The sequence below is a fragment of the Felis catus genome, chromosome B4 (assembly GCF_018350175.1).
Source record: "Felis catus isolate Fca126 chromosome B4, F.catus_Fca126_mat1.0, whole genome shotgun sequence".
Taxonomy (NCBI): Eukaryota; Metazoa; Chordata; class Mammalia; order Carnivora; family Felidae; genus Felis; species Felis catus.
This window is the reverse complement of record NC_058374.1, coordinates 27588744-27616588: the sequence shown is the minus strand read 5'-3', so window position 1 is coordinate 27616588 and position 27845 is coordinate 27588744. Positions and strand designations below refer to the sequence as shown.

General features: G+C 37.8%; 1 protein-coding gene across 1 annotated transcript in view; it reads right to left on the bottom strand.

Moving 5' to 3' along the window:
- Positions 1-23711, bottom strand: part of LOC101090875 (mitochondrial poly(A) polymerase) — a 32390-nt gene extending 8679 nt beyond the window's left edge. Inside the window, exons 1-6 of the mRNA XM_003988201.6 lie at positions 23523-23711; positions 17212-17384; positions 16460-16693; positions 14143-14367; positions 7621-7832; positions 5562-5788 (exon numbers count right to left, since the gene is read on the bottom strand). Of these exons, the coding sequence (XP_003988250.3) occupies positions 5562-5788; positions 7621-7832; positions 14143-14367; positions 16460-16693; positions 17212-17384; positions 23523-23676 (1225 nt within the window). The 5' untranslated portion in view covers positions 23677-23711. The remainder of the gene's footprint in view (positions 1-5561; positions 5789-7620; positions 7833-14142; positions 14368-16459; positions 16694-17211; positions 17385-23522) is intronic.
- Between the last annotated feature and the right edge of the window lie 4134 nt (positions 23712-27845).

Here is a 27845-nt window from a genome sequence, read left to right as displayed (position 1 = left end):
CAAAAATAAATAAACATTAAAAAAAAAAAATCATAGTTCTTTTCATCAAACATCAATCATTAAGACAGTGAAAAGAGAACCACAGTTATGTATTTATTTGACACATAAAGACATACACATGTATCCATAACACGTGACAAAGGACTCGTATGCAGAACATATAAAGGATTCCTGCAAATGAATCCCTTAAAAAGGACAGATAGGTGGGACGCCTGGGTGGCTCAGTCAGTTAAGCATCTGACTTCGGCTCAGGTCATAATCTTGCAGTTCGTTGAGTCCAAGCTCCCCGTGTTGGGCTCTGTGCTGACAGCTCAGAGCCTGGAGCCTGCTTCGGATTCTGTGTCTCCCTCTCTCTCTACCCCTCCCCCACTCACGCTCTATCCCTGTCTCTCAAAAATAAATAAATATTAAAAAAAATTTTTTTTAAATAAATAAATAAAAAGGACAGATAGGGGTGCCTGGGTGGCTAGGTCAGCATCCTACTCTTGATTTCGGCTCAGATCATAATCTCAGGGTTCCTGGGACTGATGAGCCCTGTATCGGGCTCTGTGCTGACGGCATGGAACCTGCTTGGGATTCTCTCTCTCCTCTTTCTCTGCCCCTCCCCCTACTTGTGCGCGCTCTCTCTCTCTCTCTCTCAAAATAAACACTTAAAAAAATGTTTTTAAATAAATAAAAAGAGAGAGAGTGCAAGAGAAAAACAGGCAAAAGACTGAAAGAAACATCACAAGAGATACCCAAATAGCTGGCAGATACATATATGTGTATGAAAAGGGGGTCAATGTCATTAGGGAAAAGAAAATCAAAACACACCATGATGCCACTACGCATGCATTTGGAATAGCTACCATAAAACAAGATAGTATCACGTGTTGGCAAAGACAGAGAGTAATTCGAACCTGTACATAACGCCTGTGGGAGTTTACACTCTGGAGAACGGTTTGGCAGTGTCTATTAAAGCTGAATATACCCAAATCCTAAGACTCAGAAATTCTATTCCTAGTTTATACTTGAAAGACAGGAGTACCTATGCTCACCAAAAGATATGTGCTAGAATGATATGAGCAATTACTTGTAATAGCCCCAAACTACAAATTATTCAAATACCCATCAAAAATAGAATTAAAAATATCTTTTGGTATCTTCACGTGAAAGAATACTGTACAGCAATGAGCATGAATGATCCACAAATATGCTAACAGTAGGAACAAATCTCCTCAACACAATGCTGAGCGGGAAGAAACCAGACACAAAGCAATACACACGACATGATGCCCTTTAGCTAAGAGACATAAACAGGTAAAAGCAAGTCCATTGTTGGGAAGGGGTGTGGGGATGTGTAGGGACTTGGTGGGAACACACCAGTACTTCTGCAGTATTTATTCAGTCTGAGTGATGTTCACTTGGGTGTATTCAGTTGGTCAAAATTGGTGTGTGTGTGTGTGTGTGTGTGTGTGTGTGTGCGCGCGCGCGCACATACTTCTGTATTATATTTCAGCTACCTTAAGAAATTTAGAAAACCTCTCAACGCCTCAGTCTCTTCACCTATGAAATGAAAATATAATTCTGCCTCATAAGACTTGTTGGGAGGACTGAATGAGATGGTGTGTAAGATTTTTTAGCTAAATGCCTGGCACAGAGTTAGCACTCAAGAAATTGTTCGGCAGTCAGTCACAGAGCTACCAATGAAAACTTTCTTCCATTCGGGGGTTTCTGCATCAACACTGCCAACAATACCGTACCCAGTCATTTCTTCCTCAAACCTTTAATTCATCACAGGAAAGAAGTCCTAAACAAAAAACTGTAATCAAACAACTGTTTATAAAAGGAAAATGCCACACGAAGCACTAAGCACAGAAATAAAGACAGTAAAACCAAAAAAGGAGAGAATGCACAATAAGAGACATGGGGGGGATGAGGAGAAGTGGAGATTATACAAAAACACAGAGAAACAGAAATTCAAGAATAACCAAAACATGAAAGTTGCCATCATGCTCAGTACAAAAAGTTTTCAATTTTATAATGTTCACCCAGCATCTGAAATCTATTTACTGAACTTCCACTATGGACCCAATCCTATGTCAGGAACAGAAGATGCAGAAATGAATCAGAGACTGCGTGCCCTAGAAAGGCCTGGCCACCTTGGGTAGATAAACTGGCTATGTTACAGCTGTCAACGAGCAGGTGTGCACCAAGGACTTGGAGGCCACCCGAGCACCACCTCCTGCGAGGAAGGCGGGAGGGAGCCAGACAGGGGTGACCTAACACGAGAGATCTGGGACTCGGTTTGTCTTCTTTCTTCGCTGGCCTAATCTTGAGGAGGTTCTCCACATAAACTGAGGAGGTAGCGAGAAAGCAATTTCAGGCAAAGACAGAGATGTAAAAAAGACCAAAACATCTGAGGATCAGCGAGGAGTTTAGAGTGCTGCCGCTCCCGATTTGCACAAAGAAGTGAATGTGAGACGAGAGGAGGAAAAGGATGATCAAAGAGACCCCTAAATACAACTCTACAATGTTTGGACTTATTCTAAGCTCCAAACAGTGGTTTATCAAGTCCTAGAAGTGCTCATAGGTGTTCCACAAATTTATGCGCCTTTTATTAATAAACAAACAGGCAAGCAAACGTATTTTTTCTTTTTTAAGAAATACGAACTGAGAGCCTCTATTTGGATATCAAGTGAGGGGCACGACTCAGAAGAAACAAAATGACTATACACAAGACTTAACTCACTCAGCCCGTCAATCATAGAATACCCAAGACGATTTTGATTATTTCATGGTCTAACACTGTTTTCATTCTTGGCCAGAGACTGGTGAATACATATCAATGTGGAACCACTGGTTAAAATCAGGAAGGGTAAAAAAACATGGAATTTGAAAAATAGTTAAATGAACAGAAGAAGAAACTTTGATAACTTCTTCTTAAAATACTCACCACATCCTTAATATACATTCACTTATGAAAAATTCTTTGATAGCAAATTCAAGATGTCATTAGAACTTCAAAACCAAAGATAAAAAAGTAGCAATAATTCTGTCAAATTTGCTTTTTCATTTATTGACAATTCATTTCATTTATTGGCAATTTCAGAGTAGTAACTGCAACAATAAATTCAAACTTAGTGTTTAAAAGCTAACACAGAAAAATTTTAAACCACCAATGTGGTATTTTAAAACAGAAAATTAAACAATTCCAAAATCAGTTTTGTCCGTTTTGATGCCATTAGATGTGAATAAATTTAAACTGTTTTAAAAAATAGATTTGAAATAAAAACTCAACATACTGTAAATGTGTCCATAGATCATATTCTTTTTCTAAAATAATTAGCAGGAAGTTTTTAGAAAGTTACTGAAGGATTTCAAGAGAGAATAATACAATCAGAGATGAATTTGTGAATATCACTCTGCTAGTTACAACTACATTGGTGGGAAACAAATGGGGCTGAGGAGAAAAGGCAGTAAAATGTTCCCAGGAAGGGAATGTCAAGGGCCCAACTCTGGGAAGAGTAGCAGTACGAGTAAGACTGGACTAGAGCCATCAAGATGTGAGGGATAGTTTGCTCCCCGCATAAACTTGCCTTAGTTCTTCCTACTTTCTACAGATTCTACTCTTTCCTTAGCTGCTGAACTCCAAAAGTTCCATGATTTTTTTCCCAAAATGGTCTCTCTGAGGGCAGTTTTAAGCATCAATGCACACAGCAAAGGTTAAAGAGGAAGCACTATTTACAGGTTGCTTACTGGTGAGGATCTCCCCACATTTAATATTTAATGCGTGTATGTACGTATGTCTTATGTCTACCAGATTGAGTTACCTTAGAACAACGTCCATATCGTCACTGCACCAAAAAATAACACCTGATGTAGAATAAGTCACCAATAAATATTTAGGGAATGAATGACACCAAACAATGAGATGAGCACAGCCATGGATGCTGCCATTTCAACCTCAACAGTGAGATATGTGACTACTACCCTACCTTCTGAAAACTTCCCAGTTTCCATTAACCCATCATACTGAGCTTTTTTAAAGCTCAACTTTAAGCCATGCAGTACTTAACAGCGTTCACAGGAAGGAATTACTTCTAATTTGGATAAGAGAAAGTGGCATAGATGAGAGAATTTAGAGAAGTCACAATCCAGGCAGAAAAACAAACAGCATGAACCAAAGTGCTAAGATAGAATACAAGGAGTCATCACCATAGCGAGTGGAATGTGGGAGCACATGAAGAGGAGGAATGAGAGAAGGGGCTGGGAAATCAGGGACGGCTCCATAAGTGAAGATCTCAAATACGAAGCTGAGTAAACCGAGGTTTACTCCACAGGGAATAAAATCTCTTTTAAGGTTATTTTAAACACGGAAGATTCACGGATATACTTTAGAAGTATCACCCTGCAGCAATACACAGGACGGGCAGAAGATAGAGCATCTATACATTTTCAGTGTATCCCCTGTTTACCTTCCTTTTAGAATTTTTAATTTTTTTTAACGTTAATTTATTACTGAGAGACAGACAGAGCATGAGCATGCGAGAGGCAGAGAGAGGGGAGACACAGAATCAGAAGCTCCAGGCTCCAAGCTGTCAGCACAGGGCCCGACGCGGGGCTCGAACTCACAAACAGCAAGATCATGACCTGAGCTGAAGTCGGACACTTAACCGACTGAGCCACCCAGGCGCCCACCTTCCGTTTAGAATTTAGAACTCTAATACTTTAATATCTCTTCTGGCAGTCTACCAAAATGTCAAATAATTTGTGACATAAATAACATAATAATTTTAAAATAATTCACCTAAGACTGCTTGTAAACTTTTAACTAAAAACCACATTTAGGATCTTTAAAACATCATGGAACAGTTTTTAGCTTCTTTAAAAATAAATCTGGGGGCACCTGGGTGGCTCAGTCACTTAGGCGTCCAACTTCGGCTCGGGTCATGTTTTCAGTTTGTGAGTTCCAGCCCTGCGTCGGGCTCTGTGCCGATGGCTCAGAGCCTGGAGCCTGCTTCAGATTCTGTGTCTCCCTCTCTCTCTGCCCCTCCCCTGCTCATGCTCTGTCTCTCTCTCTCTCTCTCTCTCTCTCAAAAATATATATTATGTATATTATATATATAAAAATATAAATATAATTATATACATATGTATTTAATATATAAATAAATAAATACATCTGGAAGTTCAGACTTGGAAAGCCATCCTGAAACTATGATCCACTCAGAAGCTGTATCTGGCATAGGTTTTTTTTTTTTTTTTTTTCCCAAGGTCATTCCAGGCTTGGTCAACTAAGAGAGAGGCTCCAACTGTCTCATGATAATTGTAAACAACCTTGCCAACTGACACAAATAAGGCAGAACTTTAAAGACCTCAGCTTTGCAAATCCTCTGCTCTCATGACCCCTGGTGGGCATTAAAAAAATAAAAAGCACTTAAATTTTAGGTTCACAATGTTTTAAAAATACAGAAGACAAATTATATGACTAATAAACAAACACACATGTCTTTGATAACACATGGTAATTATATTATTTAAAACATCAGAAAGAGAAAATAGATTGCTTCTAGTCTTACCTGCTAGGGTTTTCAGGGAGTCTAGTGTTGGAAGAATAGGGGGTGATCTCCTCTGGAGAAAAAAGATGACCATCATTGTAAGAGAGAAATTTGTAATCCAAGAACCAGGAATACTGCTCGTTAATGAGTGTGCTCGAGCCCAACATCGAATACTGAACACCAAGGCTCTCACTCGTGAATCAAGAGCACCATATATATAAAGGAGTTCAGAACTTTTCAAGGCAATCCTTCAAAAGAAAAAAAAAAAAAAGAATTTTCAAACCACCAAATTATGGCTCCAGACTAGAATAAAACACATACCTGGGAACATATGTAAATATCTTACCATTTCTGAGTGTATTCAGAACACCATGATCAGATAATCAGAAGCATTATGTGTTTGCAACATAAAACTGAATGTGAATAGTTGATTATCAAACACATTCATTACCACTAAAATATTCTTTAAAAAAATAAATAAATAAATAAATAAAATATTCTTTAAATGTTGACAATCATGATGTAGTTGTAAAACTTAGAATTTTTAAATCAAAGTTCCTAAACATGACTTAATTAAGAGAAACGCTACAGATGTGCTCTTTAGTAACTATCGATAAAGACAGACACATTAGTAAGTGAGAGGCTCTACACCTGACTTTCACGCTTTGGTTATCTAGTTCTTGGCAAGCAAGGAAAACACTGTACTAATTTTATCAAGAGTATAAATGTCTTAAAACTCAGGCAAAATTACATACGTCTAACATTGATAAAAACCAAAACCTACGAAGACAAAATGTCTTTTAAAGAAACCGACCTTTAGAGCCAATTTTCAAAAAGCTTCCTAGTCATAAGTTACAATGCAAAAAATTATTAATCAGAAATATTTTAAAGTTAAGCTCCTACTGATCAAAACATGTCTTGTAATGTCCCAAAGAACCGACAGAGGGCACAAAACCATTAACGGTATCAACTTCAAACTGTGAAGTATCAAAACATTTCCTTCCTGAGTTTAGAGAACAGAAGAAATTGCAAATTAGAAATTCAAGGTGATTACATGTTTTATGTAAATGAATCTGAATTAAGTTGCAAATAAATGTCAAATAGTGCCAGGTATTCGATATAAAGGAACAATGCAGGAATATAAAAACCTGAAAGATTTTAGAACAAATTTTTAAAAACCTGTCCCAACAAGACAATAAAAATAACACTGCTACAGACACAGATGCCATTTTGTTCTATCACACATGCTATACAGAAAATATAATAATGATAGAAAACGCACTATGTATACTTCTTTTACTCCCTTGGGCTACTTGAGAGAAATTCAGAAGTACTTAGCACTGCCTTGTTAGTGAGCAGGAGTTTAAGCAAAACTGCTCTTGAATGGATTTTCTGAATCTATTGTTAGTACAGATTATCTAACAGATAATGTAGTGAAATCTAATGCATGCAGTGAGAACACTACAGTTCTGACTTCAACTCCTGCATTGAGAAGTTTTCCCTGCTAAGAACAAAAACGATAAGGAGTCAGAGTAGGAAAGAACTTGTCACTCGCACCCCATTTTTTTAAGGAAACAGGCTGCTACGATAATAAAATGAAAATATGCTAAGGAAAACACTTATACAGACTGAAGCTGCTCCGACCCACTTTCCGTCCGAAGCAAACACCATCTGGGTTTAGGACCCTAAGTTGTCTATACCCAGAGGTTCAGGGTCAAACCCAATGTAATACTTTATTTTCTAAGTATACTTAGATGACTACATACAGAAGATCTGTTACAGGTGTTTTCACGGTATCACGCTATGTAAGGTAAGAACAATGAAACAGTTCTCCTCAGATGACGTTAGGTATGTTAACACTTCAAACACAGCGTCCTAACATTTTATTTATGAATATCAAAAAGCCAACAGATATATCTAAGAGAAAATATTTCCAATTTTTAAATCCAAGTATTCAAAAAATTTTGAAGTTATTATTAAAGCATGTATAAAAGTCCAAAGCCACTGTTTCTGTACAAGAAAAACTATGCTAACACCTTATGATATTCACATTTAAGATGACAAAACAAAGATATAGTACCTATTGTTAGTAGTCAAATCACATTGAAATCCAGAGGCCTGGTGTGAGAACCTCACGAGAGGACACCGAGCATTTAAGATTTTTTGTACACCCACACAACCAGGGCCAAAGTGGTCAAGGCATTCTCCTATCACAGACAGGATCTTCTGAGTTGCAATTCTTTCTGAAGGTACATTTTTCACTTGAAATTCCATCAGAAAATTTCCTGAGGTCTGAACAATAAAAACATTTGTAAATGGGAGCTTTTAATAAAAAGGAATTTCTTAAATAAACTCTCTAGAAGAAAGCTCTAAGTTATTTTCAACAAAACAAAACACAAAAAACACACATTCAAGGGGCACCGGGGTGGCTCAGTTGGTGAAGCGTCTGACTCTTGACTTCCACTCAGATCATCATCTCACGGTTTGGGAGATCGAGCCCCATGTCGGACTCTGCACTGACCATGTGGAGCCTGCTCAGGATTCTCTCTCTCCCTCTCTCTCTGCCCCTCCCCTGCTTGCATTCTCTATCTCTCAAAATAAATAAACTTAAAAATAAAAAAGAAGAAGGGAGGCTGGGTGGCTCAGTCAGTTAAGCATCCGACTTTGGCGCAGGTCGTGATCTCTCAGTCCATGAGTTCAAGACCCACGTTGGGCTCTGTGCTGACAGCTCAGAGCCTGGAGCCTGCTTCAGATTCTGTGTCTCCCTCTCTCTCTGTGATTCTGTGTCTCCCGCTCACACTCTCTCTCAAAAATGAATAAATGTTTAAAAAAAAAAAATCAATGGGGGTGCAGAGAGGGGGAAGGGAAAGGAAGAAAGAAAAATAAAGCAAGTATGTGGAAAGAAACTGAGTACCTCATGTACTCTTGATAATTTACACTTCCTAGTTCTGGTTCTTTCCTAAGACTCATTCACATTCCTTGCCTTGGGTTCTACGACACTTCCTCTACTTTTTTAAAAATTTTGTTTAAGCTAGTCTGAGCTGGTATCTGTGAATAAGCAAAGAATATTAACTAATACGGTTGACAATTAAGAGGGGAATAAAAGACAGCACCCTAACTGTCTTAACAAATAAAGGACTCGTGGGTCGGCTTTAGCTCAAGCGGTTACTTCGCATGTGGTTACTAAACAAATAAAGGACTCGTTAAGCAAATTACAGTACATTCATTCAGTGGAATACTGAAAAAGATGCAGTAGACTGAACTGCCAAGACACTATTAACTGGGAAAAAAAATCAGGTTATAATCTGCAAAGATAAAGGGTTTTATTATAAAAAAGAAGGATTTCTACCTGCAGAGGAAAAAAATTCAGAACAAAATTCATTACATTATTCACAGTAGTTACCTCTGCAAGTGGTGAGACCATCAGAGATATTCACATTATACATTTTTGGAACTATTACTTTATAATCAGAAAAAAAGACATTAAAAAATATACAGGTGTGACATGTATACAAACAATCCCCAGAAATAAACATGTTGTATTTTTCTCTATTTATTTCTGTCATCGAGACAAGCTTTTTATTAAACTAGGAAACTTTTATATTGAAGAAAAAAAATGGATTTCCTTTAAGAGCATCAAAATTTCAAAAATCTAGCTTAGTCCTTTTGTTAAAAGATCTTAATAACTTCTGGTTCCCTGGTCTATTCGATTTTAAAATTCAAACACATACCAATTTATATGGGAAGGAACCCAAACAAGAATAACCAACAAATAGAGCACAGAGCTACTCAACAGAAAAGTAAAGAAAAAGAAACATCTTCTATCAGGATAAAGCAGTACCAGAAGAAAGAGACAGATTTGAGGTGAAATAATCTCAGGATAGAAAAAAAAGGGGGGAATTGGGAGATTAGTATCAGACTAGTATCAGCTGTGTTGGACTCAGATGCAAAGGAAGGGTTAGAAGTACTCAGAAGAAAGGAGATAATGAGATTTTCACTACAAATGAGACAAAAATAAAATCGCTGAGGCAACAAGTGAAAATGACACCAGAGAAAAATAGATTTGAGTAATGCAGTAATTGAGTTCCAGTCTAGAAACTAGAACTAGCTGTGAACTATAGGCAGGAATGTGAAGTTACAGAAGGTATTCGCCAAATACTCTGCATCGCCTTTCTGACATTTAGGAGGGCGTCCCACTCCTGCCCCTCTAAAGTGAAGCACAGTCACGTGACTTGCTGTCGCCAATGCAATACGAACAGAGGCTTCACAAGTCACTTCCAGGCAGAGCTTTAAAAGCTAGTGGTCCATTCTCCACTGTGCCTTTCCACTGCTTCGGTGCTAGAAGCACGGGCACGGGTGGTGAAAGCTGCTCAGCCTGGGTGCTTAAGAGACCCGTGCAGAGTGCCCCTGCTGACCTGCTTTGGCCACACAGCCTTAGCAAGAGATTAACAGTGAGGTGCAGAGTTTAGGGAGGTATTTATCACCAAAGCATAACCTGGCCTAATCTGGCTGATATAAGAAGCAAGAGATCAATAACCACATGGGGTAATTCTACTTAGATAAATGCACTCCACAGAGAAATAAAACACTGCAATTATGGAATAAAACACTGCAATTATGGAAGATGCAGATGATGAAAAGCATATCTATAATGAGCAGAAATAAGACCCCCCCCCCCAAATTACTCTCCTCTAACAAACAAATAAAAATAAGAGAAATTTCTCAGACGGCCAAATCAATAAACATTTCTTACTAATTTTGCTATTCCTCTGCCACCTCTTTGTTTCAGATAAATTTTTAAAAAATTTTTATGTTCTTCCTAGTTACTCTGGTATTATGCCAATATCTCATAAAAATAAAACACAAGGTAAGCGCCTTGCCCACAGCAATAGTTTAGAGAACAGGATAGGACTTGGCCACCAATTTTTACTTCTGTTACCTAAATCCTGTAATACATAAAACCCTATCAGAAAAAGAAAAACCCTATTAGAAAAAGAGCAAGATTTTAGCTTAAAATTTTGTACTGAGGTGCCTGGGTGGCTCAGTCGATTAAGCATCAGACTTTGGTTCAGGTTACAGTCTCGTGGTTTGCAAGTTTGAGCCCCACTTCGGGCTCTGGGGGGTGTCAGGGCAGAGCCTGGAGTGTGCTTCGGATTCTGTGTCTCCCTCTCTCTTCCCCTCCCCTACTCGCACTCTGTCTCTCTCTCAAAAATAAACAAACATTAAAAAAAAATTTTTTTTAATTTTGTACTAAAATGATCTTTGTGATAACTTAGGCAGCACATTTCACTTGTGAGCATCGTTCACACATTAAGAAACATGAAAGTTTACTATTTAGTTGCTAAATAACTTTCCCTTACTCATTAGCAAATCATCTCTTTCTAGTGCCTGTGATGCACAAAATATTCTACATAGTGCTAAAAGACATACAAGAGTCTAACACACTCTTCCTAACTCCCCTCAACTCGGACTGAATAAAATAAGCACCCAGAATTATAAAGCAAGGTGGTGTGCCAAAGGAGACACAAACCAAGAGAGGAAGGAGAGTGCACAATTGCACAAAGCTGTCCAAGAGACTCTTTCATGAAGTAGGTGAATTTAAAAGTGCTTTCGGTTTTCATTACATTTCATTTTTAATATTTCTAGTAGCAAAGCTATTATAATCTTAAACACGCACATATTTCAAGGTACACATTTATAATACATTCATTAGTTAAACCTACATACCAAATAACATCAAATTGCTTAGTGAGACTGGAGCACTGTCTTTGAAAACATCTTTTTGGAATACCTCTATATTTCAGAAATCTAAGACCCAACTAAAAGTTTCCAACGCTTACCTCTGCCTCCAACGGAAAAAACTGTGTGTTTCCTACTTGCATAATAATGAAATAACTGGTAATATGGCTGCTGATGGTGATTAACATTGGAACACTTATTACACGCTGAGCACCGTCCTACGTGCTTCACATGTATTAGCTCGATGAAGCCCTCCGGCACTCCACGAGCCAGGTGCTATAGCACCAACCCAATCTCACAGCTAGAAAAATCTAGGCACAGAGAAGACCAAAATAACTTATCGAGGATCACACAGCTAGTAAGTAGAAGAATTACTCTTCTGCAATTTGGCTCTAGAGCCCGGGCTTTAGCCATTACAGTATATTATTACACTCCTTGATTATTTAGCAAAGTCTTTTACTTAAAATAAAAATAACCTGCACAACTTAAGTGTCCCTGCCAGGAACTTAATACAATTTCAAGTACATGTTAGTCTTACTAAGAATGATCCATTTCATTTTTATGTGTTTTGTATTACTTTAATTCAGTAAGTATATACTGAGCAGAACATATTGAGTTATGCCAGGCACTGTGTGGGATAAGAAAATGAACAGACATGGTTGCTGCCCTGCCCTAGCTTACGATATAGTGGGAGGAATATATCAGCCGCTAACTAAACATAACATAGGAGGAATCTGGAGACAGAAATATGCGCAAGATACTACAAAAAAAAAAAAGAGTAATTCTGAGAAGAAAAAAAATCAAGATGGTGTCAAGAAGGCAGAGTAAGAACTGGCCTTTGAAAACTACCAGTCAGGGAATAGTGGGAAAGAGCACTCCCCACTGAAGAGACAGATTAGCCAGTATTCATGTTCTAAAAGTGCCTTATAATTTGGTAATTAAATGATGTGATTGGAACACTGGGTAGACAAAGACATATAATGAGAAATCGTTACTAAAATTAATTAAGAGACAGATCATTTCAATACTATGCTAACGAGAAGACCCATTCTATGTCTGTGAGAAGATCCAATCAGTCTTTTAGGATAACTCCAGTACGGCCCGAAGATTGGAAAACCAAGACATGACACAAGAAATGAGGTAGAAAACAGCATACTGTGACATTAATCTAAGTGAGAGTTTATAAGGAACTGTGTCACTATAGCTTTGAGGATGTACATAAAGGGGGAGATACGAGAGATAACTTAGAATCAAAGAAGATGGCAAATATCAGGAAAACGAAAATGCCACTAATTAACATGTGAAACATACCTAAGCACTTTCATAAAAACTCACCAAGAGTATCTACAAAGAATGAAAGAAGTTTTATTTTCAAAATGGTAGGTTCAAGTGTCAACTGGACATCCACGTAGAGAAGATTCCTAGTTTGAAATACGTAAGAGAAGACAGAGATTTATAAAACCTACATTTTATAAACACACAGAAGCCTTTTCCAAGTTGTAACTAAATGAAAGCTTCCCTTATATTGTGTGGGAGAATGGCGGAGATACTGGTTCACTTCACCTGTTACATATGCATGTTAATAAGAACTGAATGGAATATATAATTTCCAAACTCGAAGAGGAGAAAGTGGGATGAGGCAGGAATAAAGCAGCAATCCACAGGAATAAAAGGTAGAGGACAGAGAATACAGTCACTGGTACTGCAAGAGCATTGTATGGTGACAGATGTGACAAGACAGACACTTGTGGTGAGGACAGCATAACATATGATCTTTTTAAGTACTGTACACCTGAGACTTATGTCACATTGTGTCAACTGTACTTTAGCTTTATTTTTTTTTTAAAAAAAGCAGGGCTCCAATAGGAGGAAGGAAAAGGAAATGAAAAGCAAAGATAAAGCATTGGAAAACATAAATAAAAAATAACACAGTAAAAATGAACCCAAAAATTATCAGTAATAATGAATAAACACATTGACTTCAAAGACTCAAGATCAGAGTAAAAGCACAAAATTCAGTGATCTGCTATTCATCAGAGATACTCAAAATACAGGAGCATGTATAAAGGCTGAAAATGAAGATACAGAAGATACGTGAAGGAAGTAACAAGTGGTCATCTTAACAAAAAAGAATTTAAGGAAAAAGCATGTATAGAGATAAAAGACAGAATTTAATGATAAATGAATCCAGTCAGAAGATATAATAATCATACACCTATATACCTACACGTTGCTAACACAGCCTTTGAACAAAACAAAAATCAAAAGAATTCCTAGGAGAAATTAACAAAACCAAACATCATGAGATTTCAAAATATTTCAATAACTAGATCACACAGATTAAAAAAAATTAGTTAAGGGGCGCCTGGGTGGCACAGTCGGTTAAGCGTCCGACTTCAGCCAGGTCACGATCTCGCGGTCCGTGAGTTCCAGCCCCGCATCGGGCTCTGGGCTGATGGCTCAGAGCCTGGAGCCTGTTTCCGATTCTGTGTCTCCCTCTCTCTCTGCCCCTCCCCCGTTCATGCTCTGTCTCTCTCTGTCCCAAAAATAAATAAATGTTGAAAAAAAAATTAAAAAAAAAAATTAGTTAAGATACAGATCATTTGAGGAAGACAATGAATAACCTTGGCCTAATGGTAAAACTTCAGAAACCATGGAAAAAATAATCATTTTGTTATGTGTAGAATAGTCACAAAAAATGATTCTACGCTACACCAATACGAAGAAAGACTTCACAATTCCAAAGAGTTAATATCAAATAGACCATATTCTTTAACCACAAGGTTTATTAAAGTTTAGAAATCAAGTTATAATTTTATTAAGTCCAAAGATTACTTTTAGTGACCTAAAGCAATACAATTACCTTGTTGGCACTGAATTTTCCAATTTCATCCAGATCCAAAAACATGTCCAAGTCACATCCCAATTTCCCAAAACTGTTCACCGAAGAGCCAAAGGGTCTGACAGTACAGTCCAGGAAATACGCAGCCGCTATATCTTCAATAAGAGAACAGGTGAGGTATCGGAGCTTAGTGTTCTCCTCTGTTAACTGCAATTCCTTCAGCAGAGTGTTCAGCTGATCATCTATCTAGCTGGCCAAAACAAAAGCAGCAACATATAGAAAACGTACAGGTCACATAAGATAGTTGCCATTTTACTTCTAGAGATTCGATGGCTTTGGAGACCGAGCTGAAAAACATGTACTTTTTTCCTTCCACCCTAAAAGCAGATGTTTTAAAAATATCCTTTAAAGGGGCGCCTGGGTGGCGCAGTCGGTTAAGCGTCCGACTTCAGCCAGGTCACGATCTCGCGGCCCTTGAGTTCGAGCCCCGCATCAGGCTCTGGGCTGATGGCTCAGAGCCTGGAGCCTGTTTCCGATTCTGTGGCTCCCTCTCTCTCTGCCCCTCCCCTGTTCATGCTCTGTCTCTCTCTGTCCCAAAAATAAATAAAAAACGTTGAAAAAAAATTAAAAAAAAAAAAAAAAAAATATCCTTTAAAAAGGACTGAGGAGTGGTGATGATAATAATAATAAAGTGTAAAACCATAGAAAAATAAAAAAAATAAGTAAATAAAAATAAAAATACAAATGCTGGCACTTCAATCCACAACTAAATTGTCAGCATCTCTGTGGTTGGGGCCAGTAAGCAAAATTTTGATATGTTTTATAGGTAATTCTGATGAAACAAGTTTAGGAGTCAATTGCTAGTCCAGACCATGATCCATTTATTCGGCAAGTGGTTACTAAGTCTCTACGACTAATGGTCAACCGGAGTATGGTTAGTCAACCAGTCTGCATATAACCTGGGGATCATCTGCCCAAGTCTCTAACCTACTCAAGGAATCTGGGTACTTAATATTTAAATAGAATACACGCAAGCCCACAGCTTACGCACCCTGAGAAAATATCCCTCACAATGTCTTTGAGAATTAAGGAGGCAAGGTAGCTGGTGTGATCTGAGTTGTGCTGTATGTGCAAAATACACACCAGATCTGATGATTTTTTTGAAACAAAAACCTAAAATATCTCATTAATAACTGTATAGTGATTATATGCTGAAATGCATATTTTAGATTTATTGGGTTAAATAGTTAAATTAATTTCAAAAAAAAAAAAAGGACAGAGGAATGATGACATCGGCAAAAATCAAAACCACTACATTTCTTATGCAATATGTATAAAGTATTGTTTCAGGAAAATGACAGTAGTTAAAATGCTCCAGAAAGAGGTCAAAACAACCACAAAGCTGGACATTTTAAACAAAGTTGGGGAGGAAGAAGAACCAATGTTAAAGGCAGGAAACACAAGAAATAAGCAATGCTTCAGGTAACCAAGGCCCAAGATCCCTCAACTCCTCAGAATAGTAATCCTGTATCTTCACCAGAAAACTGGTGTTAAAAACATCACCTTTTGAAACTGTGCACTGGAGTATTTAAAATAAAAATCATAGCTTCAAATGCCCATATTCGGAAAAAATATTGAAAATAACTGAACTACGTGTTCAAATCAAGAAAAACAAGCAACAGAGAGTAAAGAAAATGTGTAAGGTTAGAAATAAAATTTTTAAAATTAAAAAATCAGAACAAAAAATAGCACTTTGATCAAAAACATGAACTGATAAAGCCAAAACTAATATAAACAATGTCAGGGCAGCAAAAATAGATTAAATCAGAAATGAGGTTTTTTGAGGTTTTTTTTTTTTTTTTTTTTTTTTTGAGATACTTCTTATTTTTGAGAGAGCACAAGTGGGACAGGGGCGGGGGGGGGGCATGTGGACAGAAGATCCAACAAGCTGACAGCAGTGAGCCCAATATGGGCTCGAATTCAAGAACTGTGAGGTCATGACCTGAGCCGAAGTTGGAAACTCAACTGACTGAGCCACCCAGGTGCCCCAAGATACTTTTACATTTATAGAAAAATGCCAGGTACAACTATATGCCATTATGTTGACTGAAGAAAGAAAACCCGAATAGCCCAAAGGCTGAAAACTCTGTAAGGCTGTGGTTACTTGCCAGGCATACAAGCAGAGTGTGGGGGAGGAGAGTGGGGAAGGACTGCTTTCACTTTTCACTCAACATATTCTGTAGTCTGAATATTTTATAAGAACCTATAATCAAGAAAATAATGTCAAACACACACACACATATTTTTAGATATTGGAGAAGTATACCTACAAACTTACACTTTCTGCGTAACAAAGTAACTCAAGAAGCTTCTTGCTAGAAGGAGGTGCATGAATACTACATTGTACACGTGACTGTTCTGAAGTCGGGTTTGACGGATTCTTCGTCTTTAAATTGAAGACACGTGATCTGAATGGAATTGCAGCCTCTGTGCCCATACTTGGAGTACGAGTTCCATTCTGCAGTGAAGTTACACTTTCCTTTTGACAAAATTCTACAACAGCATAAAGACCCTATGCCAAAAACGTAAGAAAAAACAGAACACATCTCAGACTGATATATTTTAAATACGATTTTTGCTCAAATTTCCAAACAATTATTGTAATACTAAAAAATATTGATTTTTTAAATTTACAAATGATATACTTCTAACACAAGCACTGGTTTTAATCATTACAAGCAGATTAAGAAAAGGAACACTATAAACTGGTAACAGTCAACAGAAGCTGAAAACAATGATGAAAGAGAAAATTAAAAGGCAGAACAAAAATCCCCTCCCCTTGGACTTTATCAGTAAGATAAGAGACTACTTAAAGGATTCAAATAATGGAATCAGTCAGTTATAAATTACTTATAATCCCATAGTAATAATGCCATAAGGATTTTTATTCTCCTATAAAAAGATCATTAAAGAAATTTAAAGAGGGATGGAAGATATCAAAAGAGAATCTAAGTTTACCATACCGCAAATAATGAATGGAACGTTTAACTTTCAAAAGCATGAATGTCAGACTGTTTTTCAAATACTTACAAAGCTCTCATAGAAGAAATGATTATTAATAGGTCCATGTTGGGATAAATATTTTAGAAACTTTTTTACACTGATTTTATTTGGACAATGTATCAAAACGGTTCGCTGTGCCTGTTCTCGTCTTTCTTTCTGCACCTCAGAGAATGTCTTTTTGGGAGTCCTGCCTTCAGAGCCTATGAATGAGACAAAATATTTCCAACACAAAAACACAAACACACAAATATAAAATGTAAAGCATATTTTGATAAGGTATATACAGATTTTATAGCTGACTAAAACCACTTTATCCAAATCTCATCTTCTTTCTTCTTCACCTGTAAAAGAACGAAGCTATACTACTTTCGATTTTCATTTACCATTCTCCTGTAATTATCACTAATACTGTCCACTTTCCCGGTTTTGATTTACTATATTCAATGCAGAGCAGTGAAAAGAGAAATACCCACAAAGTTTTAAAAGCCAAATCAGGAACGTAAAATCACCCGTTTAACACTACCCCAAATACACACATATAAAACCTGTACAAGGTTGTAACATACCAAAGCCTAAAAGAAATTATTATAAACCTGAGTGTAAATGAGAATGAAATTTAGAACTTCAATGTATTGGGTCACCTGGGTGGCTTAGTCAGACTCTTGATTTCGGCCCAGGTCATGATCTCAGGGTTCATGGGTTCGAGCCCCGTGTCAGGCTCTGCATAGACATTGTGGAACCTGCTTGGGATTCCCTCTCTCTTCTTCTCTGCCCCTCCCCCACTCTTTCTCTCAAAATAAATAAATAAACTTAAAAAATAACTTTAATGAATTAAAGTAAGTTACTGTTGTTTTTCTTTGTCATGGGTCTTGATCTAGTCAAACAATTAACAGTGTGTTACCAACTATCTTGTGCTGTGTACAACAGGTACATCAACCAATTTAAAACTCAGCTGCTGTCCTTAAGAATTCATGGTAATTTTACTAAAGAAATAGGGGGTAATTTCTTTTTTCATTCAAAACCAAACTAGGGCTGGGGGCTTTACCATCACAGGAAATGAAGACAAGAGCTGTAACAGTCAAGAATTAGATAACAACCAAGTATAAGGAAAAAGAAAATCATTCGAGTTCTAAGAGTGTATTAAAGCCAAATGCTGAATTTTAGCAACATATTTTTTCCTCCAAGATACTTAACTTCTAGTTGGGTGGCCTAAAAGTGTTTCTTTTAAATATCTGGAATGGTAGATTCTAAAGATTATAAACCACCAAGTCTGGTAACAATACCCACAAAAAATTCCAAAGAGATTAAATAGTACAGAAAATATAACTGATAACATGGAAATCAGCAGATGCTTTTCGACTCCTTTCAAAAGGTTATAAAACTGATAGATCAAGGAATACTGCAAACACACTGTACCTTGATCTCAGCAAACTCCAAGACATTCTCATGGACAAGACAGAAATGTGTGTTAATGCAGTAAGAGCTCGCTGTACCCTAAACCCTGTTGGTTAGCAAAGGCCTGGAGGCAGTCTCCAGTGGCACACCACAGAACTCTTAGCCCTGACATACCCCACGTTTCTAACTGACCAAACACATGCTGAGTTTGATTCCTGCCTTCACTGTACGAGATGCTGAAAATACATCTCTTAAATAGGGGTCCACATCTCCATTCCGGATGCCAATTCTTTAACATCAATCTCTTGTTTCAAGGCCTGTATCACAACAGCCAGATTCCTCAAATGGTCTTATTCACGCTGGTCTTTCCCTTTTCAAGCCATTCTCTGGTGCCAAAGTGATCTTTATAAATCAATCTTTTAAAAAAAGTCGTATTCTTTGACTTCTCTGCTTCAAACCTTTCAACAGCTTCCCTACTGCATTCAAGATCAAGTCTAAACCCAACAGCATGGGGATAGTTATTGGCATTTTGCCCCATCTCTCCTCTTCAATGTCTACCACTTCCTTCTACCATTTCCTCCTTCTGCAGTGTTCACTTAAGGTACCCCACACACTGTGAACTTTGACTATCTTCTTGTCTCTGACTGGAATGCCCACCTTCTCATTTTCTGCCCCGAACACTCCCATTCATCCTCCCATAGGTCTGCGAAGACTTCTGACTTTCCATGGTAGGTATCTCCTCCACCTCCGTATTACCTTACTTCAACATCTGTGAAAGAACGTAATTCACGGTGTTGTAATAACTTAACAATATGGAAGAATATCTGTCTTCCAGATATTGAGGACAGGGACTATTACTATTCACTGTGATCTCAAGTCCACTGACAGTCCTTCCAATTAGTCCCTATTTCCCTTCTTCTTTTTTTTTTTTTTTTTTTTTATATAGGCTCTGCCTAGACCACCTCACCCACTTTTCCCTTTGTAACTACCACTTACACATTCTTGTCTCTGATTTTTACGGAGGCCAGACTGCTGCCTAAATGCTTATTGTAAAAGTAAAGTCAAATTATTACATTTTATAAAGTTTAAGTATAAATCCTTCCCTAGTTCTCTGCCCCTAATAACACTCAACCATTAAGTTTGGTACCTATGTTTTCATACATTTTTAAGGCATATACAAATATTTGCATTTCTCCACAGATAAACATTTTTTGCACAAAATTACCAAAATCATATTTCACATTGTTTTATAATATGCCTTTAAAAATTTAATACACTGGGGATATCTGTATCAGTATATGTCTACCTCATTTTAAAAGTAACTGTGTAAAAAGAAAAATAAAAGTAACTGTGTAAATATTCTTGTTAATTTATCACAGTTTAGCCAATTCTCTACTGATATTCAGATGGTTTACCTCCTGTCACCGTTACAAACAATACTGCAATATCATCTGCATACGATGTCTTTGATTTTTATGCAAGTATATCCCTGCAGCTGATCACTAAGAAAGAGGAGAGACTGAATTTAAGATTGATAGAGAAGTCTGATAAAAGATGAAGAAATCTGGTTAAAAAGCTGGGAGAGGTACAATCTAGTATTTACAGCTCTGGCCTGAACAACAGTAGGTAAAAATGATGAGGACAAAGTTGTGAAGGGGGGACAAAAAGTTCAGGAAGTTTAAATGTAAAAGGTTTATCATAACCTTTTACATAAAAGGTTTATCAAACTTGCAAATAACACAAAGTTGAGACTGAAAAGTAGTAAGTGCCAATATTTTATGACAGACTCAATTTCAATGGTCTTGATGACATAATCTGCTAAGCATAAACTTAATAAAAAAAACTAAGACTAAATACTGTCCTGCACTTAAAATCGAAAACAACATCGGGGCACCTGGGTGGTTCACTCGGTTAAGTGCCTGGCTCCTGACTTCGGCTCAGGTCATGATCTCACAGGTTCATGAGTTCCAGCCCCACACCGGGCTCCGCGCAGACAGTGCGGAGCCTGCTCAGGATTCTCTGTTTCCCTCTCTCTCTGCCCCTCCCCTGCTCGCTCGCTCTCTCTCTCTCTCAAAATAAATACACATTAAAAAAAAAAAAATAAAGACACAATGACATAATGGGGAAGAAAATTAACCTAGCAGCAGTTGCATAAAAGAGGCCCAAAAGTTTGATTTGATGAAAGCTCAAAATGAGTCAAAGCGACGTCTTCACCTCTGGGATGTGCACAGGGAATGAACAGATATATATACATCTATAAAATTCCACACTTCATGGAAACAAATGTTCTTAAAAACACAAATTCAAGGGATAACAGCATTTCTTTACTATTTACTGGTCAGGCCACATACGAAGTATATGTTCTACTGTGGCCATAATGGATGTGAAGGATACTGATGAAACAGAGACCACCTGGCAAGGAGTGGTAAAAGGTCTAGAAGCTGACAGAGAATTACTGTAGATTAAGCGGGATCTGCAGCCTGGAGGAAAACTAATGAGAACCCGAATGCTGTCTTCAACTCTTAACAGCAAACCCTCTGTTCGTGCAGCATTTCAGTTTTCCAAGCCTCTACAAATACACTCTATTTCAAATCTCAGAATAAGCTTTGTGATGGAGCAGGTATCGTTACTGGTAAAAAAGAAAAAAAAAAAAAACCTTGCACAAAATAAAATATCTAATAAGCTGGATAGCGTCTTCTAGATTGCTATCTGTTATCTGATTGCCTAGCCTCTGTCCCCCTTGTTTAAGTGATAGCACACCCCTGCTGGCAGGAAACCACTCTATGAGGTTGTGGGGGGCTGTCAATATTGTTATCCTACCTAGGATACTGACCCTCATCCCCTCGGAGAGACTAAGATTATCAGACTATTTTGGAAAGCTCCTCTTGGTCCAAGAGGTGGGGGTGTGATCAATCAAAAGCTCCTTCTCAGAATTCTTCAAATTTAGGTATAAGATTATCTTATTCTTCCTTTGGAAAAGGCTATACGCATGTAAACTTGAAGCTGCTGGTGGTCATGCCTCCATGCGGAAGAATCTGAGGTAAGGAGGCCACCAAAAAACAGCTGAAGAAAACACTACCGCACATTGACCATATCCACCCAGTTGACCTTAAAGCAGTTGGCTCTTTCTGGAGTTTGGTTACATGGGTTGGTACGTTCTCCCCTTTCTACTTAAGCTAATTTGACTTAGCTTCTGTCACCTGCATCCCAAAGAGTATAATACACTACATACACTGTATATTCTTACTCTTAAAATCGGGGTTCTTTTCCACTACTCAAATGAAAGCTATGTCAAAACTAACATGGAAATGGGAAATTAGTGGATTTTAGCTCATTACAAACATTTTCAAACCATTAGAACCCAACCACCATTAGAACCCAACCAAAAGATGGAATTAGCTGATTTATGAAATAGTGTGTTCCTTGTTACTAGAAAACATTACTGGGAATGTTTTCCAATGAGTTCTCACATTAAATGGAAACCTCAACTGGATATTTCCCAAGTTCCTTCCAATGATAAAATTTTATGCTTCTGAGTATTAGGTGAAGTTACTTCCTTCTCTTTTTAAAAATGGAAAAGAAATTCAAATGATGATTTTGTTGCACACCACAAGAGTCCCTGTATATTTAGTCAGTTATATGATACAAAATGAAACACATTTTCTAACAAAAACAACAAAGCTGTACTAAATGAAGAGTACAGCCTTGGAATCAGGTTTTTTCCTTATCACTGCTACTTAATAGATGGATAAGTTTGAGCTAACCACTTGGACTAGCCTGTTTTCTCATCTATAAACGAGTAATAACTCCTTCCATACCAACTTTACAGAGTTCTATTTTCTCAAAGAGCATATGAAAATACTCCCAAATTTAAACCGCTATTCAGATGCTAAATTAAAACAGCTTCTTTGGCAGAATTCTTACTCAAATTTTCAGAGTTACTTAAGAATTTTTAACAGAAACAGCTTCTACCAAAAACAATCCAATCAGTATTTCCATGAAAAGTCATATTAAGTAACACTTCCACTCCCTGTCAATACGACCCTTTATTTACAGTCTGAGGAGAAGAAAAATCCTACCATTTATTTTAGGAGGGAACATTTTACTTGTTCAGCCTACTATAAAACTACTACCAGAAGTGATTTTCTCTCTTAAAACTACAGCTCCAAGAAATGGTAGAAATAAACATTTTGCCTATTAACTTCACTCGAGATCTAAATTAACTCGGTATGTAACCTTACACAAGTTGCTTGGTTCTTTTAGCCTCTTTCTACACCTGTTAAGTGGAGACAATGAAACATTTTTTGCTAGATTGTTTTAAAAATTGTAAAGAAGATACAGCTCTTGGGGGTCACAACAGGGCTTCAATAATACGCAAAGAAGCATATAAATTTAGAACGTCTCCGGGTCGGCAGCCTGTTCCAGTGAATGCAAACCCGTTACCAGGTTACTAAAACGGCCAAAAGGATAAAGCAAAAGGCAATAATTTTCACAGGCAGAATCCTACATTCGGAAGCGGGGAATACTGTTACTCATTAATGCTTCAATACACCCGTCCTCCAACAGCTTGTAAATCAGATACATTTGTGAATGAAGCAACTGACCGACATGTGGCATCACCGTTATCACTGTATTTTATCAAAGTATAAAATATAAGCAAACTGTGCTCGTGGCCTGAACTTCACAAAGATTTAAACAACTTCATTACTGTGCACAGGCCTCCCCGAATTAACATCACACCCCACTACCACCATGAGCAACGGGTGGCTCTAAATTCCCCTAGTGAGATTAGAGGAGGATGGGACACAACCTCACCCTATTGCCAAAGGCTCCTCGGCCGTGTCCACAGGCCACGCGCTCGCCCGCGATCCCAGTCTCTTCCCCCTTCCCTCGCCCGCGGTGGGTCGCCGCTACAGAGCAAACCGAGGACACGGCGCCATCACCTGTCTCCACGCTCCCCGACGACTGCTCTTCTCTTTTAATTTCTGCGGCCACAGTTCTTGGGCAACTGAGAAGCCTGTGGATAGGACGCAGCACTTGACTTCTCTGAGCACAGAGGGGTAAACTGGCCAACAACCCCACAGCGCGAGCCGCCATTGTCAAAGTAACAGAGGCAGGAAGACGAAAAGGGCACCTGGCTCCTGCGCGTGCGTGCTGAGGAGTAAGGAACGGGAAGCCTAGAGGGTCAAACTAGGCGAAAGTTGCCGGCCTGAAGATGCCTTTGCTTTCAGATTCGTTTCGGTTTTGCTCTCCCACGGTTCTCTAAAAAGAAGAGCCCCCCGTAGAACGAGCCCACCACCTACTCTTTCAAATAGAGTCATGAAAATAGAACCGGACGTCAAAGTCATAGGGAAGGAGCACTTATTTGGGAATCTATACTTAAGAGTAGAGTAAGTGATAACACTTTTTCTTTATCAGACCTTTACACGTACTGGCTCTCAACCCTTACAATAACCCTGTGAGATGGGAACTATTATTATCGCCGTTTATTTATGGGGAGACTGAGGCGTATGCAAGTTAAGTAACATTTGTAAAGTTACACAGCCAGTCCGGGACAGAGATGGGAGTTAAACCTAGATTACCTGGTGCAAAGTTTTTCTTTTTTCTTTTAACAAGTTTACTGAGATTTAGTTCATATTCTACACAATTCACCACTTTAGGTGTCCCATTCAGTGGTTGTGAGTATACCACAAAGTTGTGCAACAATAGGCATAATCATTTTTATAACACTTTCATCAGCTCCAAAAGAAACCTTATGCCCATTAGCTATCACTCCCCCAGTCCCCACATTCCCCCCAGCCCTAAATAACCACTTATCTACTTTTTGTCTCCATGCGTTTGCCTTTTCTAGACATTTCATAGAAATAGAGTCGTGCAATATGTGTTTTTTGTGACTGGCCTCCTTCACTTGGCATAATACTTTCAAGGTTCTTCTATGCTGTAGCATCTATCAGCACTTCATTCCTTTCTATGGCCAAATAATAGTCCATCACGTGGTGTTAAAAGATAAGCTGGGGCATATTAAAAATTTTAAGAGATTGTTTGAACAAAAATAAATTCAAATCAGGCAACATCCAATCTAGCAGACAGAAAGGGCGTTTATAGGCAGAAGGGAAGACTTGAAAATATAAATGAAAGATTTTCACAGGCAGAAGAGAGCAGGAACAAGGAAGTAATAGTGAGCAAAAAACACACTGGTTTGCATAAAGTTACTTTCCTTTAGGGGATGTCCCAGTTTATCAGTCAAATAAACTGGTTCTAATCAGGTGAGTTCTGATTGATGGGCTTAAGATTCTATTTCTGGGAGAGTTGAAACTGTAATTAGGTTTTGTTTTGGTTACATGAGGCTTACACAAGTGACTCTATCTGGGGCCTGTTGTCTTATTTTTAACAATGGATACGCCACATATGGTTGCCCATTTCTGTTGTTTCTGTCTTTTGGATATTATAAATAATGCTGCTATGAACATCCATTATCAGTTTTTGTATGAACATATGTTTTCACTTCTCTTGGCTATATCCCTATGAGTAGAAGTGCTGGGCTGTATGGTAATTCTGTGTTTAATCTTTCGAGGAAATGTCACGCTATTTTCCAAAGCAGCTGCATGATTTTCATTCCCACTAGTAGTGTAAGAAGTTTCCAATTTCTGCACATTCTTACCAATACTTGTTATTTTCTTTTTTTTTTTTTTTTTAACGTTTATTCATTTTGAGAGACAGAGAGAGAGCATGAGCAGGGGAGGGGCAGAGAGCAAGGGAGACACAGAATCTGAAGCAGGCTCCAGGCTCTGAGCTGTCTGCACAGAGCCCGATGTGGGGCTCAAACCCATGAACCCGTGAGATCATGACCTGAGCCAAAGTCAGATGCTTAGCTGACTGAGCCACCCAGGTAGCCCTTCTGGGTTTTTTTGTGTGTGTGTGTGTGTTTTAATAGCCTTGCTAATGGGTATGAGTGGAATCCCACTTTTGATTTGCATTTGATGAATGTTGAGCTCTCTTCATATGATTATTGGTCATTTGTGTATTTTCTTTGGAAAAATGTTTATTCAGATCCTTTGCCCATTTTTAACTGAGTTATTTTACTACTGTTTTAAGAGTTCTTTACATATTCTGGATATGTCTTTATCAGATGTATGATTTGCAAGCACTTGATCCTATTCTGTGGGTTTAACTTCATTTACTTGATAGTGTCCTTTGAAACATAAAAGTTGATTTTGATGAAATCTAATTTTTTTTCTTTTGTTGCTTGTGTTTTAGTGTTATATCTAAGAAACATTGCCTACCCGAAGGTTGTGAAGATTTATCCCTATGTTTGCTTCTAAGATTTTAACACTTTTAGCTCATACATTTAGGTCTTTGATTAATTTTGAGTAAATTTTTGTATATGGTATGAGTTAGGCATCTGATTTCATGGTTTTGGATGTGGATATTCAATTTGTCCCAGTACTATTTGTTTAAAAGGCTCTACTTTGCCCATTAAATGGCATTGGCATATTTGTTGAAGTCAGATGATCACAGATACCTGTGCTTATTTCTGGATTCTCAATTCTATTCCATTGATCTATATGTTTATCCTTACATCAGTACCGCCCTGTCTTGATCAATGTTGCTTTGCAGAAAGTTTTTTAAAATTGAGAAGTGAGTTTTCCAACCTTGTTCTTTTTTTCCAAAATTACTTTAGAAACTGTTATGAGCCCCTGTATTTCCATATAAATTTTATTATCAGCTTCTCAGTTGCTTCCAAAAAGGCAGCTGAGATTTTGAGAATAATTGTGCTGAATCTGTAGATCAACTTCAGGAGTATCGTCATCTTTAACAACATTAGATCTAAAATGTGAACATGGGAGGGCCTTCCATTTGCTTAGGTCTTCTTTAATTTCTTTCAACCATGTTTTCCAGTGTTCAGTGTATAAGTCTTGTACTTATTAAATGTACTTATTTCTAAGTATTTTATTCTTTGTGATGCTACTATAGATGGAATTATTTTCTAATTTTTCTTTAGATTGTCCATTGCAAGGGTATAGAAACACAATTGGTTTTTGTGTGTTTATATTGTATCCAGTAGCATTGATGACTCAGTTTCAGCTTTAATAATTTTTGTTTTTTGTTTTTGTTTTGTTTTGTTTGTAGCTGCGTTAGATTTTTCTACATACAAGATAATCTGCAAAGAGAGACAGTTTTATTTCTTCCTTTATGGTTTGGAAGCTTTTATTTAATTTTCTTACTTAATTACTCTGGCTAGAACCTCCAGCGAAATGTTGAATTGAAGTGGTGAAAATGACCATCCTGTATTCTTCCTGTTCTTAGTGGAAAAGCATCCAGTCTTCCTGTATAGTTTATGATGTTAGTTGTGGGTGTTTTGTAAATACCCTTTACCAGGTTGAAGAAGTTCTGTTCCCTTTCTGTTTGTTAAGCATTTTTATCATGAAAGGACATTGGATTGTTTTGTTTTTTTCCTACATCTATCGAGATGATAAGTGCATTCTTTTAATGTGGCATATAACATTAATTAATATTCAGCCTTTAAACCAATCTTGCATTTCTCTAATCATCCCACTGGTCATGGTGTGTAATTCTTTTTACATGTTGCTGCATTCAGCTTACCTGTAGTTTTGCTCTAACCTCTTAGCCAGTTTGCCTCTCTCTCATGCTCCATACAGTCTGTTCTCATCCCATTGGCTACAGTGTAGTGATCATTCCATTCTTCTTTTTCATTTTTTTTCCAGTTTATTTATTTATCTATTTATTTAAATATATGAAATTTATTGTCAAATTGGTATCCATACAACACCCAGTGCTCATCCCAAGAGTTCCCCTCTTCAATACCCATCACTCACCCTCCCCTCTCTCCCACCCCCCATCAGCCCTCAGTTTGTTCTCAGTTTTTAAGAGTCTCTTATGCTTTGGCTCTCTCCCACTCTAACCTCTCTCTTTTTTTTTTTCCTTCCCCTCCCCCGTCGGTTCCTGTTAAGTTTCTCAGGATCCACGTAAGAGTGAAAACATATGGCATCTGTCTTTCTCTGTATGGCTTATTTCACTTAGCATCACAGTCTCCAGTTCCACCCACGTTGCTACAAAAGGCCATATTTCGTTCTTTCTCATTGCCCTGTAGTACTCCATTGTGTATATGAACCACAATTTCTTTATCCATTCATCAGTTGATGGACATTTAGGCTCTTTCCATAATTTGGCTATTGTTGAGAGTGCTGCTATGAACATTGGGGTACAAGTGGTCCTATGCATCAGTACTCCTGTATCCCTTGGAT